The sequence below is a fragment of the Arctopsyche grandis genome, chromosome 1 (genome assembly GCF_051622035.1).
Source record: "Arctopsyche grandis isolate Sample6627 chromosome 1, ASM5162203v2, whole genome shotgun sequence".
In the NCBI taxonomy this organism is placed as follows: domain Eukaryota; kingdom Metazoa; phylum Arthropoda; class Insecta; order Trichoptera; family Hydropsychidae; genus Arctopsyche; species Arctopsyche grandis.
Window position 1 is genome coordinate 16,828,849 of NC_135355.1, and position 17,202 is coordinate 16,846,050.

General features: G+C 31.7%; 1 protein-coding gene across 1 annotated transcript; it reads right to left on the reverse strand.

Annotated features, from left to right (window-relative positions):
* Nucleotides 1-9,455: 9,455 nt before the first annotated feature.
* Nucleotides 9,456-13,239, reverse strand: LOC143911742 (uncharacterized). The gene is made up of 2 exons (XM_077430762.1): nt 12,674-13,239; nt 9,456-10,367 (listed from the first exon to the last, which is right to left on the reverse strand). Exons 1-2 carry the CDS (start codon nt 13,111-13,113, stop codon nt 9,743-9,745), a joined length of 1,065 nt encoding a protein of 354 aa, XP_077286888.1. The 5' UTR covers nt 13,114-13,239; the 3' UTR covers nt 9,456-9,742.
* Between the last annotated feature and the right edge of the window lie 3,963 nt (nt 13,240-17,202).

Consider the following 17,202-nt stretch of genomic DNA (forward strand, 5'->3'; position numbering starts at 1 on the left):
GGATTTATTGAAAAGATAAATAATATTCGTTATCCAATTTTTCATGAGTCAATTTTAAATCAAAAGACATACATATATGTAAATGCAGGGCTTTTTTTTGAAAAAAAAAAGGTAGTGGAACTCACTTCTTGTCAAGTTTTTATATTCGAAAAGATTATATTCAAATTATATTATATAGAATACTAGCTGAACCCGGCATGCGTTGCAATGCAACAATAACGCATGCAATTCCCGTTCCCGTTCCCGTTCTCGTTCCCGTTCCCATTTGTCGGAAAACCGCAGGCAGCGAACACGTTGCAATGATACTCACTCCCGTTTCCGTTCCCGTATTTGGGTGATTTTTTTTTCACAGTAATCTTCCCGGACATGCATACGACAAATCCTGAAAGTTCCATCGTCATCGGTTCAGGAGCCTATTCGAGACACACAGACAGACAGACATTCATTTTTATATAAATATACATATATACTAGTTGTTTTACCCGGTTTCGCTCAGTATTTGTAATATAAACAGCTTAAACATGGCGAATCTAATAGTAAATATTCATTTTTTTATTTATTTGAATCGGAAAAAATATAATATTCAACCAATTGAATTGTTGTCAAAGAAACTTTGTTTTGTTTACGAAGTTCCCAACCAAAGATACTTATATACATACTAACATACAAAATCTCTTTCAAAATTATATATTAGATTCGTTTGAAACATTAAAAATGTTGAGACATAAAGTTGCCGGAACGCCTTTCCACCGCGTTAAATGGGAAAAAAGCCCTGTATATATGTATTTTATTTCTAAAAAGAGTTTTTTTTTAAATAAAATACATTTATTTGTATTTAAACGTAGCCACACAAGGTTTGAGAACTTGAAAAACCCCCAACAGCTTTTGGGATTTTTTCCCATATATGTATGTATGTATGTATACATATTATTTAATATGAATTTTTCAACAACACGAACCTTAACAAAAGTTTTCATAATTACATACATATCTTACAGATCTATTTTTCAAATTTACATAAATATCTTCTCCTCCTTAAATTTTGATCATATCGCTTTGGTTTGTGGGAGTTTAATTAAATTAATCACAATAGTACTGAAGTACCTGAATGACGTCACTATATTAGCGAATTATTCACTGCCACGGGCTTTAACCGGTTTTTCATATTATATGAGATGTTATCGTGAATCGTGATTGGCTTAAGTCATGACAATGTACATACTATAAAATTATGTAGTGCTTTTTTCTTTTTTTTGCAAATCTCGAGCGTAAAGAATTCAACACGAGGGATCCTCCCCATGATATCGGTAAACAGGAAAATATTCAATGGAAACCAAACAGAATAAAATAATCGTAGTAGTAAACTGTATTCATATAGAGCTGGAAAAGATTTTTTAATGAATTTAGAAGAACATAAAGTGATGCTATAGTACATACATATAACCATGTGCTGCTCTCATATACGAATTCCTCTTGAACTATTCTGCACTCGGGTTGACCTTGAAGAGGACAACTCTGCGAGATGTAGCAAAACCTGAACCATCAGGTAGAAAAGAGCATTTTATGGCTCGATCGACGAACATGTATACATACATATGTACGTACAAATATGTATGTGCATACATACATATAATGTATGTAATCGTGATATTTTTGCAAGTACATACATATATACATATTTTGCAAGTACATACATAGAAACAATGTACATATGTTACAGTGAAATTGTTATTGTCGGTCATATTATGTGAAATTATTTCACTAGCGAAATTATAATTTCACTGCCTCAAATACTGACTACGAATGTTACAATACAATTACAAATTCACTATGAATGCTAATGCATAGGGTTACACGACAATTGGTGCAAGGACAAAATGTTCAACGACAAAATGTACCCGAAAATTAGTGCACTGACAAAATGTACCCGCGACAAAATGTACCCGCGACAAAATGTACCCGCGACAAAATGTTTAAGCGACAAAATGTTCAAAAATGTTCAAAATGTTCAACCGTATCCAATATTTACGTATTTAAATTGAAAAAAAAAACTTTCCGAGCGTATGAACTGCAGATTACATTGCATTAGTTTATATGGCAGGGCTTCTCAACCGTCTCCAAAATTTTCTTTATTTCAAATGAATAATTTACTTTTTATCGTACACATCGCGGGCGTTATTAAATTAGTATAAATGACAGGGGTTCCCAACCGTATCCAATATTTACGTATTTAAATTGAAAAAAAAAACTTTCCGAGCGTATGAACTGCAGATTACATTGCATTAGTTTATATGGCAGGGCTTCTCAACCGTCTCCAAAATTTTCTTTATTTCAAATGAATAATTTACTTTTTATCGTACACATCGCGGGCGTTATTAAATTAGTATAAATGACAGGGGTTCCCAACCGTATCCAATATTTACGTATTTAAATTGAAAAAAAAACTTTCCGAGCGTATGAACTGCAGATTACATTGCATTAGTTTATATGGCAGGGCTTCTCAACCGTCTCCAAAATTTTCTTTATTTCAAATGAATAATTTACTTTTTATCGTACACATCGCGGGCGTTATTAAATTAGTATAAATGACAGGGGTTCTCAACCGTATCCAATATTTACGTATTTAAATTGAAAAAAAAAACTTTCCGAGCGTATGAACTGCAGATTACATTGCATTAGTTTATATGGCAGGGCTTCTCAACCGTCTCCAAAATTTTCTTTATTTCAAATGAATAATTTAATTTAATCGTATTGGAGATGTCATTGAATTATATGTATATATATATATATATATATATATATATATATATATATATATATATATATATATATATATATATATATATATATATATATATATATATATATATATATATACATATAAGCAGCATAAAACGGAACGCTTGTGAATTTTGCGACATACGTGTTTGTTCTAATCATCACTTCGTTATTTGTAAATTTATCTTAGTTATTTCTTCTGTATATTGGTAAAAAAACGTAATTCTCTTTAACTATGTACAAAATACAGTTATCTTGTATGTATGCAAAATAAAACAGACTAAGGTACAAAAAAACCCGTAATATACCTGCTAAGGGTTCGCCTTTGTTCATTGTGCGTCAAATGCTTTCAAACATTGAAAAGATCATGCTCAGCTGAGACCTTTTGCTGTATGATTGTTCTAAGGGTAATTATGGGTTTAATAGTTTTTATTTTATAAAATTGATGGATTTAATATTTAATTTTGAATTTTTAAATTAACAATATCGATTCTTCAGAAATTGGTCACTGCAGGGATATTTCCGCCGAAAAAAAACTTTAATTGCTGCGTATTTGAAAGCGAAGAAGGTGTCCATGCGAAAAATTGCCAGAACAGAGTGTTTCGGTAAACACAGTTTCGATAATAACTCCGGAGTTTAGTTCTTGTACTAACTTCTCGGTTTTGGCTTGGAGACCTTGAAGGGCTTTCAAGAACTTCCACAGGTTTGGAAATTGGGCTCTAATTGTATAGCCAACTTTCATATGGAAGCCTTCCACTTCGTTGTCCGTTTTTCCATAATTATGTAATATTCGGTCTCGAACATTCCATATGTCTATGGAAGCTACACGAGGTTCACGTCTGACATATGGCCAAATGCGCAAGTAACGGGTTGCTTTTTCCATCTGTCCCAAAGTACCTACAGAAAAATCCAGGAATTGGGATTATCTGAATTTTACGATAATCAGGAAAATGCAATTAAATTTAAAATGGTATTGGCATTAGCATTTGTTCCTCCAGAAAATGTAGTCGAAAGCTGGGAGGAACTCCTCCAAATTCTCAACCCATGGCTATTGGCACAAGAACGAGAAATCCAACAGAAGGTCGATGATTTCCTCATGTATTTTGAGGTTAATTACATTGGGAAAATTATTTTACCAACCCTAACTACATAAAAAATGTTAAGATTCCTAGAAAAAGATTTGGTCGAAGCATATGCGCTTCAATACTTCGAAGACAATAGGTTCTTTTGAGCTGAAAAATAAAATTCGATTTACAATCATTTTATTTTAACCATGCATTTTTTTTCTCAACGTGTGAATTTGATTAGCAAAAAGTTGAATTTGATTTACAAAGGAGTGAATACGTAATAAATAATAAATGTAATTATTTAAAAATTCATCATTATCAGTATATAATAAAAAGAAGACACTAGACATTTCCATGTTTTAATATTCATATAAATTATTGATATATTAATTATCTATTAACATATGTACAGTCCATCCTAAAATGCCAATGTAACACAAAACCGGACTACGGAATGACCTTAAAAACAAAATTAATTATGGTTTTTTTTTTTACTAAAAAAAATTCGGGTGTGACCAACCCATGACTTTATCTATGTATTTGAGGAATATAAGAAGGTAACAAAACAAAATTCGATATTGAACTGATGACTATGATAGCGATACAAATTGAGCGCAAATGTATGGAAACTTGCACAAAACAAAAAAAGTTCTACTTCCGGTTGTCAGATTTTGTTCAAATTTTTTTTATTACTAAAAATCACTATCAGTATTATACTCATTAAATATCAAGAAAATAAAAATAATTTTAAGGGTCAAAATAAAATAATGAAATATTGTTTTAAAAAAAAATACCACTTCCGGTTTACAAATTCTGACCAAAACCCTACCAGCTCTAAGTTAGTACGTTCAGGGGTGTGGACAGAGTAGTGGGCACAACATTTTCAACCTTTCTAAGAGAAAAAAACCCACTTCCGGTTTATAAAATTTAATAATTTTTTTTTCTTTTCATCACATTGCTACAAGAATTATACTTGAATTTTTTGTGACGAAAACACATGTTTAAGGGGTCGAAAAAAATAGTGGAAGAAAAATCGTACAAAAGTAAACTGCCACTTCCGGTTGACAGATACTTACTAAATTTTATTTATAACTTGGTATTGTTAACTTGATAACCTTATTAGAACTTTATAATACCAGAGTAATTATAAATTAATTACATACATATATGTATATTTTTCTATAATAAATGTGATCGAGCTTATCAACTGTGAATAGCTAAAAATTATTATTCCATTGCTACAAACCGACGTTGAAGAGGACATTGAAGAGATTTCGAACCCACCATTTGCCTATTGTCCTAGGGTTTTACGCAAAGAAAAAAATGCATTCAATAGCCTCTAACATGAGGGTAGTAAAATTTTATAACCCATTTGTCTTTTTACATATTTTCGTCCATTTGTGTAGACAATTCATCTGTCAATCATAGAACTAATTTCAAAATATATTATTGTTTTGCCATCTCCATTCAACGCGCGTGATTTTTTTTACATTTACATTTTAATTGTCTTTTACATGTCAAAATTAAATTTTGTATGCAACCCTTACGCATAATAGTTAGTTGTAAATGATGCAATATTAATGTGAAACATAAAGGAGGTATGTAAAAATAATTTTAGCTGTAAATTTCTAATGTCTGCCTTTTTTACATACCTCCTTTTTTCTACAATACAATGTCCGATTCATACATTTGTTTTTTGCTAAACACTAAGTAAAATCTCTCCATCGTTAATCCGAATAGTCGTAATTCGAGACTTGACTGTAAAATAATACATTAAATTTATCTAAACTAATATTTGATATTCTTGCCTTATAATTGTATAATGAAATATTAAGTTTAAAAAAAACTTTCATTATACATATAGCTTGCGAATGTACACTAGAAGACTTATTTGGAGAAGAAATAAAATAATTGCATTTTAAACAAAATTTTGGAAAAAATTATGTGAATTTGATTTAGAGACGCCGTAAAGGTCACATTCAATGTTAAAACTCGAAGTACACGTGACCGCTGGCTGGGAACTGTTTTATCAAAATAAAACGTGGCGTTCAACGTTTATTTATTTATATATTATCTTAGCTATAAAGCTAATTTTAAAAATACATCTTAATTACTTAACTCTAAATAACACTAAAATTTATAATTATCTTATATGTACTGTCCCTCACAGAGGTCTTCGCACCTCTGTGAGGGTGTTAAACTAATTCAATGACATACGCTTTAAAAGTAATTTTTTCAATTTAAATAAGTAAACATTGGATACGGTTTAGAACCCCTGACATTTAAACTAATTCATTGACATCTGCAATACGCATAAAAACTTTTTTTTTTCAATTTAAATAAGAAAAAATTGAATACGGTTGAGAGCCCCTGTCATTTATACTAATTTAATAACGCCCGCGATGTGTACGATAAAAAGTAAATTATTCATTTGAAATAAAGTAAATTTTGGAGACGGTTGAGAAGCCCTGCCATATAAACTAATGCAATGTAATCTGGAGTTCATACGCTCGGAAAGTTTTTTTTTTCAATTTAAATACGTAAATATTGGATACGGTTGAACATTTTGAACATTTTTGAACATTTTGTCGCTTAAACATTTTGTCGCGGGTACATTTTGTCGCGGGTACATTTTGTCGCGGGTACATTTTGTCAGTGCACTAATTTTCGGGTACATTTTGTCGTTGAACATTTTGTCCTTGCACCAATTGTCGCGTCCCCATGCATAGAGACTAGGGTTTCTGATTTCCCGGACTTTTTTAATTCCCGGGACATGGGACGGAGCTCAGGATCGTTCCCGGGATTCATGGGATCCCAGGACACATGTAAAAAAAACTTTTTTTTTCAATTTAATATATTTTTTATTAATAAAAAAATATTTATTTATTTACAAAACCTTGAAAAAATGTAAATATAAAAGTGAACTTATTTAAAGTAGCTTTTTAAAAATAATAAAATATTTAAACGAGAATCCGAAAGTCTAATCCTAGATTTGGTACAAAATTTTCCAGCAATGGAAAAAACTCTGTTAGTTTCGGTCGAAGCTGGTTTTATTGTTAAAAGGGACGAAAACAATTTTTAATAACCTCATCTTATTTTAAATTATCGGTTTTTTCTACTGTTATTTTTATTTACGTTATTTTGTATATTCGTCTTTGATAACGCTTTATTTAATTCTTCATTAATCGTCAAATACACAATTGTTTAATCTTCATCCGAATCTAAAAGAGTTTCTTCCATTGTGGAATCGTCAATACAAGAAGGATATACTCGCTTCATAATAGTTTCACCGTAGGATATACATTCGCTTTTATTACAACATTTAAATAATGTTTTGTTCAGTATAAAATCAGAATTATTTAACATTTGTGTAAAAAAATCAGTTTTATGCTTTTTCTTTCTTCGATTTTATTTTTTGAGAATATTTTACGATTCTTTGTGTATTTGATTTATTATTTCCCTTCGTGCAGTCGTGAAAATGTTCCATGTTTTCAAGATTTTTTTAAATCCAATTCCCGACAACAAAAATTTCGTGAATTCCCGGGAATGTCTGTCCCGGGTCGACCCAGGTCAGAAACCCTAATAGAGACACGTTTTTTGGGCATATGCAGATGCTAATAGATACTAAATTCGTAAAATGCGAATAGATGCTAAAATAACAAACAAATGTAAAAGTAATTATTTTTAAGAACTACGGCCTTTGCCTATGATCAATCTCTTTAGGTTTATGTCCGTATTATTGTGATAGCAAAACCACTGTTTATTTGCTTTCGAAGTTCCGGAAAGTTTTGATCGTTGTCGAAGTTTGGTTATTCTGTGTTAATAACATTTAATATATGTATTTGAAGTTTGGTTATTCTGTGTTAATAACATTTAATATATAATATTTGCAATTTTTGCAAAAAAATGCAAATATTCTGGGTCGAGAATATTTGCTCTATTTCTAGAATCTAGACACATGGGAAGTTAGGTTAAATATTTAGTATGGGGCGCATTTATTTTAATTATAAACAAAAGAAGACAGTTGGAGCTGTGTATCCAAAAGGCTGCTCAAAAAGCGTTTTAAAACTATGTAGACACAAACTCAAGACTAAATGAGACAAATCTATTCCTCCAAACATTGAGTAAACTATTCAATCCATCTGTGGCAGGTACAAAATCTAATATTAATGTTAAAGAAACAGTTTTGTTTTTTAGAAACCTGCCATTGTTTAAACCTCCCATTGCCATTGTTTGGCAGGATGTCAGCACTTTTGTAGACAATTAATAGAGAATATAAAAAGTGAATTGACACCAAATATATTGCTATTATTGAAGGCAACAAAAATTAAATATGAAGAGTTTGGTTGTACAGCTCTAAAATCTATTTGGTGTCCCGTCAATAGCGTGGATGCTGAAAGGCATTTTAGTAAATTCAATATAATTGTTACTGATCGTCGCACCAATCTCAAAAAAGAATCTGTAGAAATATCCTCCATGTTCAGTTTTAATAAATTTTAATTGGTATTATATTTTTATATTCATATTTTATGTCTTTGTATTTTTATATTTATGTTCTTTGTCTTTGTTTTTTAATATTCATGTTTTTGTTCTTTGTAATTTTAATTACAAAACATTTTTGAATTTTTCTATTATTTTTTTTTTTAATTATTGTGTTGTCTTTAAATTCGATGCGGTGCAAACGATCGAAAAGCGCCAGACAGACTGGACCACAGATTAACGACACGTGTACCTTATGCGTGCGCACTGCTCGCACTTACACTAAGCGAAATCTACCCGAAGTCCCGACATACCTACCCTGTATACGTTCTGTGCTTCTGATACTTTAGTTCCGAATTTTTCCTTATTAAATTATAAAAAACTCGCCAGAAAGATCCAACTTAATTTTAATAATTACCATTTTAATAATTGCATCTGTGCACATCGAAATGTTACTCGTCATCTGATGTGCAATTTTTCATTCGTGAAGTCGATAATTGCGTTTAAAGCAGCCATCCAGTAATATGTGGTTCAATCTGTCTGGCGCTTTTCGATCGTTTGCACCAAACCCGATTTCACTAAAACGTCAGTGTAATTATAATTTCACCGCTGTTATAATTTCAATAATATAATTTCAATAAAAATAAAAACCCTTTGATTATCATATGATCACTGATTGTTGTATTTCTATTACATACATATGTACTTATATTACACGGCGGAATTATTTAATAAATATTTTATTTTATTTTTTATAAAAACAAGTTTAACTTTAGTCAATGTGAATAAGTTTCGTTAGCAGCGATGTTAATAATGTAAAGACAATTAATTTTCATACATTATATGTAGATTTTTATAAATATGTAGATTATGCATACATACAGTTTCATATGTACATAGATTATGCATACATACAGTTACATATTATGAGAATTTCCAATATCAACGCTTATTTTAAAATATAAGCAGTAGATGTCTCAAAAATATTTCTATAACTGATTTTAAAATTTTCCAATAGAGGGCTATGGAAAACTCTAAAATTACTTTTCAATATAATATTTCTATAGCAAAAAATTAAGAAAAATAATATAAAAAAGATAAAACCCGATTATTTAAATAAGTAAGCGATTTCAGATATAAATTAAATTTATTTTAATAGTCTATTTTATTTTATATTCCTTTATTCCACATTTTCACACAATATACTTTCATTAATTTAGTAGAAACATGTATTCATTGGTATGTAAGTATTGCACATAGTAAATTTATAATTCATTGATGAATTTAGTGGAGATTTTGACAAAAAAATTTTTTTTTTCAATTTTTAATAATACTTATTCGTTACTAAATAATAATAAAATAATTTATGGCACATAGTTATCTCATAAGCGGAATACTAATTCCGTTGATTTTAAAATCTAAATTTCTATCCTTATAATGTCGTACAAGTCTGGTTTTCGTTTATTTTGAGAAAATATTGGAATAGTCTGATATTGTACATTGGTGTTTCTATTTGTCGATTCTCCTGGAAATCTAAATGTAGAACTAGGATTTTTTCGATCCAGATTTATGTGTATCACCTCCTTAGGTATTGAATTGGATTGACTTCCTGCGAATCCAGATGATTGGCCGAAACTGACAATAGGACCAAATCCTGTATTTGCACTGGCCGAAGATTGGCTGTTGGAATTAGAGCCACTGAATCCATTTCCATTGGTTGCGAAGCCTACTCCTGAAGCTTGGCCAATAGCACCATTTCCAAATGAGTTTGAAAAGCCTTGACCATTGGAAAATGTTTGGCCGCCAGGGAAAGAAGATGCAAATCCTGCTCCTTGACCAAAAGCAGAAGATATGCCTTGGAGTCCAAATGAACTAGCTGAACTTTGACTATGGGAACCACTAGTTGAAAAATCCTGCCCGAATAGATTTCCTGACGAGCTCGATGATGAAGCTACTGATGAGGAAGACGATACACCTTGGGCTTGAAATCCCGCAGAATAGCTTGACGAATGACTATTGGATTGACTTCCAGTTACCGAGTTCCTAAAAAAATAAATATATACATATTATATACATGTACATTTGTATATGATAGAGTGAACTTTAGAATCATTTGAGGAAAATTATTTTGTGACGCTTTGTTCGATTTTTTGTTTTTGTTTGCCAGCTAGACTTTTAAAATATATGTACAAACATAACAACTTTTATCCTGTATTATTAAGTCGCAAAAAATGTATAAAGAATTAGTGAATGACACTTCAAGGGGACTAAATATTATTTCCTCGTTTTAGATTTGCCAAAATAATATGCAATCTTCGTAAAATTCGCATTTAAAATATAACGTAATAGATAGCATAAATATGCATAAGATTTTTCAGGTTCCTAATGTCGACGTTCGGGTGATCGACCCTATAAACAGAAGATGAAGTTTTAAAAAACCGGTCATAAACCCGAATCTGGCAATAAATTAAACGATGCGAGTATAACTTTTTCATTTCCTTTTTTCTTTTTGAGTTTGTATACAAGTTATTGTGCACATGTGTGTATTAACAGTGATACACCTAGAGGGGAGGGGCAGAGAGCCTTGAACTCTTCAAAATCAAAGAAAAAACAGGAAGACAATAAAAAAATTTCAAATAAACCATGACCTAGAGTATTTTATTTTTAAATCATTTTATATAACCACTTGAATATTATGAAAATAAAATCTATTTTAGTCCCCCCTCCTCTAAGATAAAATCCTGGGTTCCCCAATGTGTATTCAATAAATTTTATTACATACATATGTATGTATATCGATAGTATTTATTAAATATTCTTTACGTACATATTTTGACGTTGTATTTCTATAGTTATTTTTAATGTACAATTTCGATGCAAATTTATAGAAAATTTTTAACATAATCCAACAACGAAAACTAAAAGCATTTGTATAGTTTTTACTAACCTCTTATACGTTTCACATGATATACCTAATGCTCACGTATGTGTGTATGTATGTAAATACAAACAAACATATAATATAATGTATGCAATAAACATTTTGGTCTTTGAACATTTAATTACGAACGTATTGATTAGCATTATTAACAAAAAGAAGAAAAGATGGATTATTAAATATTTAGGGACTGACTAAACTTCCTCTTCATTTATACTAATCACATTTCTAGCGGACTAAAATTCATCAACCACATACAGCCTTGGCCAAAAGTCTGAAGCACCCCCTTTTTTGTTGATATTTTTGAAATGGGACATTTTACAAACGCTTAGATCAGGATCATGTATCTGTAACACATATTTCGAGAATATGAAACGGTAAAAATCCTTTTTTTTTGTTTATGTGGATAAAAGAGAACATTTCTGTACTTAGGCTTATACTAGCGAAAGCCGTCGTGGTAGTTTGTCGTGTCGCAACTTTTGACGATTTGTGTTTCTCACCAAATTTTTTTTTATTATTTCATTTATCATCAAATTAAATTAAAATGTCACAAAATCGCGAATTGGAAGAATGGCAACGAGCAGTGTTATCGAACTCTCAAGGCATGAGCCAATTAAAAATGCCCAGAAAATGAATTGTTCACGTGGAGCAGTTCAAAGCACGCTAAAACGATTTAGGGAAACAAGATCTAACACATCCAAACCCAGATCAGGAAGAAAAAGGGCTACAACAGTTCAAGAAGACCGCAATTTGGTTCGTTTATCGTTAAAAAATCCTAAAATGACGTCGTCAAAGCTGGCTGCTGAAGTTGCTGGAGTTGATACACCCAAAATTTCAGCAAGGACGGTGAGAAGGAGGCTCAATGAAGGTGGGTTAAAAGGCTGCAAAGCCAGAAAAAATCCCTGGCTATCTGAGGCCAATAAAAAGAAAAGACTGTTATGGGCCAAAAAACATCAATCCAATTCCAATTCGCGATTTTGCGACATTTTAATTTAATTTGATGATAAATGAAATAATTAAAAAAAAAATTTGGTGAAAAACACAAATCGTCAAAAGACAGATCGTCAAGTGACACGACAAACTACCACGACAGCTTTCGCTAGAATGAGCCAAAGTACAGAAATGCTCTCTTATGTCCACACAAACAAACAAAAAAAGATTTTTATCGATTCATATTCTCGAAATTGTGTTACAGATACACGATCCTGATCTAAGCGTTTGTAAAATGTCCTATTTCAAAAATATCAACAAAAAAAGGGGGTGCTTCAGACTTTTGGCCAAGGCTGTATGTACACATTTATCGTCTATCACTTCAAATAATGAGAGATACATAAGCATGATTCACTTTATAAATTATGAACTTCACACAATTGTTTCTTCTTGTTTTCAGGTAATACCAACACATACTCACCCTAAGAACTGATTTCCTCCGAAGCTTGCGGAATTACTCAAAGATGGAGACACGTGGAAGCCTTTGTTGGGGCTAGCACCCAGACTCAAACTGTGACTAGCTTGATTGCCACCCCCCAATTCAGAGAATCCATTGTTTAAACTGGCCGAAAAGCCACCACCGACTGACGGTTCCACATGGAAAGAATTTGTAATACCGAATTTGGGTGAAACTGCGCCAATTTTCCTAGCTCTCTTTTCAATATCCTCCCTGGTGAGGGTAGTTGGATCGTTCTCCAGATGATCGATAATTGGGAGCACCGGTGGGGTGATGATCTCATTAAAATCAGTCCTTTTTTCTTCGTCGCGGAAGACGATAGCATCATTGTCAGGAGGTGCTGGTGCTGCGATACTAACACCAACTAGACACACGAGGATCGCTAGATGTGTTGTGGTCATCATGCAATCAACCGGTTTTTGGGAAATTTGGCACTAAGCACTGGTCAAATATTATAGCACTGACGACAAGCCTGTTGGAAGGTCGAGGCTCAACTCGACCAGCTAGTCTCAGATTCGCATGTGAAATGATCGGTGGCTGATTCGCCTTCAGAAATACCCAGGTCCTGATTTGACGTGACTCAGACAATCATATGGTGCTCACCAGGTATCTAAGTGGTAATAACCTGAGAAATGATTATGCTAAAGGCTGGCCAAACCCACACACATGCTAATCGTAATCGTCGATTGTCAGAGTTTATAATTTCGCATTGTTTTTTTTTATTTGCAATGTGACACGCGATTCAAAAATCACATAACGTTTGCATAATAATGCCTTATTATATGAGCCTACTCATGCATGTGTTAGAATGTTTGTCTCGTATATTATGGGGATTTTTTGAACACTGATAGTCTTATCGAACTGAAATTTAGTATCGGGCACTGAAATGCTTATCGATACGACGTAAATTTTTAAGCCGAGCGGAAATTTACCTCCTTATAGGTGTCCTCTTTTTTACTTTATCTATGTATGTACGTAGTAACAATAGATGAAGTTTATTTTTTTTTACAATCACAATTCATACGAAAATTCGAACTCGAGATTTTGACTGATTCGAACTCAGAATCGATTACTGATCACGTTTTCATGGTCTAGAAAAAATGTGTGTGTTTCTGTGTGTCTGTGTATCTTAGGGTTACCGTTAATTCTATCGAACTGGAACTTGGTATCGGTTAATGAAACTCTTATCGACATGACGTATTTTTTTTTTTCAATTTTTAGGTTGACCGGAAATGGTACCTACCCTTATAGGTCTCCTATTTTTTTAAGTTTTTGAATTAAATTATCTCCCAAGCCGCTGACTGAATCGGACTGAAAATTTTTTACATGTAATAGTAATAATAATTTTTATAACCTTATATTTTTTAAATATTTTTATCTGAACCGGAAGTAGTACTTTTACTCTAGAAAATCGAAGTTTTTTATGTTTTTTTCAGAAACCATTTGGTTTATTGAACTGAAATTTCATATCTAGAAGTTTAAGTTTAATACCAAGTTAATTATAAAATTTAGTTAGCATCCGTCAACCGGAAGTAGCAGTTTACTCTTGTTCGATTTTTCTTCCACTATTTTTTTCGACCCCTTAAACATGTGTGTTCATCACAAAAAAAATCAAGTATAATTCTTGTATCAATTTGATGAAAATAAAAAAAAATTATTGTATTTTATAAACCGGAAGTGGGATTTTTTTCTCTTAGAAAGGTCGAAAATGTTGTGCCCACTACTCTGTCCACACCCTGAACGTATTAAGCTGAAAATTTATATTTCTATCCTTTATGTACAAACTTAGAGCTGGTAGGGTTTTGGTCAGAATTCGTAAACCGGAAGTAGTATTTTTTTTTAAAACAATATTTCATTATTTTATTTTGACCTTTTAAATTGTTTTAAGCTTCTTGATATTTATTGTGTTTAATAAAAATAGTAATTTTAAGTAAAAATAAAAAAAAATTACTTAATTTAATGAACCGGAAGTGGGATTTTTTTCCTCGTAGAAAGGTCAAAAATGTTGTGCCCACTACTTTGTCCGCACCCCTGAATTATTTTTATTTTCTTGATATTTAATATGTATAATACTGATTTTAAGTATAAATAAAAATTGAACAAAATCGGACAACCGGAAGTAGAACTTTTATCTTGTGCAAGTTTCCATACATTTGCGCTCAATTTGTATCGAAAATGCTGTCTTAGCTATTAGTATGTATTTCATAATGCTGCCGGTATATGTGAATGTGTCTGTACGGTTCAATATAGAATTTTGTTTTGTGACTTACTTATATTCCTCAAATACATAGATAAAGTCATGGGTTGGTCACACCCGATTTTTTTTCGTTGTTGATTCACATATAGACTTAAACAAGTTATATATGTATGTATTTAATTTTTGAACCAATCAATATCAGGATTCATTAAATTCATCAACTGGATTAATATATTTTATATGTGTAATATTTAATTATAGAAATAAATGACCGAAGAGAAATTTCATGAAAAATGAAACTGAGGAAGTCAAAACGAACTTGAAACACAAATATTTTCCGCGTGACTACATACGTACATATGTAAATACAATGAAAGAGTGCATGAATATATTAAATCTATTTGGCCACGGTCATGTTAACGCAACAAATGAAGAGCCTTGATACCATTGTTTCATTGAATTTGACATACTTAATAGCTTCTGGAATTTCCCGACGCGACGCTCCATTCGGAAAACTCTTGGATATTCAAGTTACGCTACGCTTAAGAAGAAGTATTTCTTTAGCAAAAAATGAAATAGTAACAGGTTACATAAACATAATGATTAATTTTTTGTTACAGTTTAGAAATTACGTAGGACTCGTCTCGTTCGAAACTGATTCACAGTGCATGCAAATGAGATTAAGTAATATAAAATTTCCCGGATCTGTATTCGACGCTCAGAATCCGGATCATACATAACTATAAGTACTAGTACATATATCTATCCAAATTGACAGGCAGGGACAAGGTGGAAAAAATTAATTGTGTCAAATATTTTCAATTATTTATTGCATTTAATTCAACAAATATGCATTTTTAAATAACTACGTAACGCGCACTATTAATAACTTCATTGAGAGTATCAAATAGATTTCATAAACAATGTTGATTTTTTACGCTTATTATTCATCGTTAGAATAGATTCACAGATGGTCATTATTTTCAATGATCATAAAATATGTAAACGCAACATTTAAATGCATGTATGTAATTAAAAAATATTTCAAAAAATAAATTTGAGACGTCTATGGACGTTTAAGTAAAAATACAATCATATAAGTAAAGAAAACTTATTTTTAAATTTAATAGATGTCTCATTAATACAAAAAAATCATTTATAATTTAAAATTTAAGAAAAGGCTAATATAAATAAGTTCGCTCTCTAGAGTCTCTACAACATCAACGAGAGATCGATCTGATATAACACGATAGATAGATAGGTCAAGGGAGTGTCACTACCCGAGAAAACTATCGATAAAACGCAGTCACAATCATCTCTAGTCTAGAGAGTCTAGAGAGCAAAAAAAAGGTTAACAATAGTAATTGACATAAGAAACCCATTTATTTCTGTAGATAACTAGTGACTAGAGACTGTAGATAACTAGTGACCTGTGTGCACATAATTGTGCACTCGGTAAAATATCGCAATTCGGATCAACGGAATTAAAAATTTATTGGTAATTTAAAATCTTATTAATTTTTTTGAAAAAAAAAATCATAGTTTTAATTAATTATTTTGTTTTTGTCGGCCGATCATGTGAACGAAGTGATATGCTGCGTCTCTTTTCACGATATACGATTCCAAGGGGAGAAAGAGAGACGAAGCATGGTGAATTGATTACATATTTTGTAAACACTCACCAAACTCCGTCTTTTTCTACGATATACGATTCCAAGGGGCATTATAATATACGATTATAAATATCATGTCTTATCTTATGCACATAACTTTTAAATTTAACATTGAAAATGCTTTAAATGAGTTTTTTGTAAATCTACGTATCTATATATGTATACAGGTATAATTGAATGTCTATTTGTCCTGTCTGTCTGTCAGTCTCGTATAGGCTCCTAAACCACTCAACCGATTACGATGGAACTTTCAGGATTTGTTGTATGCATGTCTGGGAAGATTACTGTGAAAAAAAAACGGGAAAAAAACCTCTCAATAATAATATTCGTAATTACGATTTTATCGACGCGAAAGTACGAAGCACCATTGTGTATTCAAGGAAATGTGTTTGTTGGTTACCACGCTAACAGGTTGGTATATGACGACACGGCACAGCTTTGAGCTCCAACCATCACTTGAAACAGAAACGGGCACGGGAACGGGAATTGCATGCCTTATTTTGGAATTGCAACGGATGCCGGGTTCAGCTAGTCATATATAAATTTGTAACGAACGGTTTTACGCGCGCTTATCTGATCTCGCGGTGGGAGGTCCAGAGGGCGTTTATGTCGTTCTTCTTCCA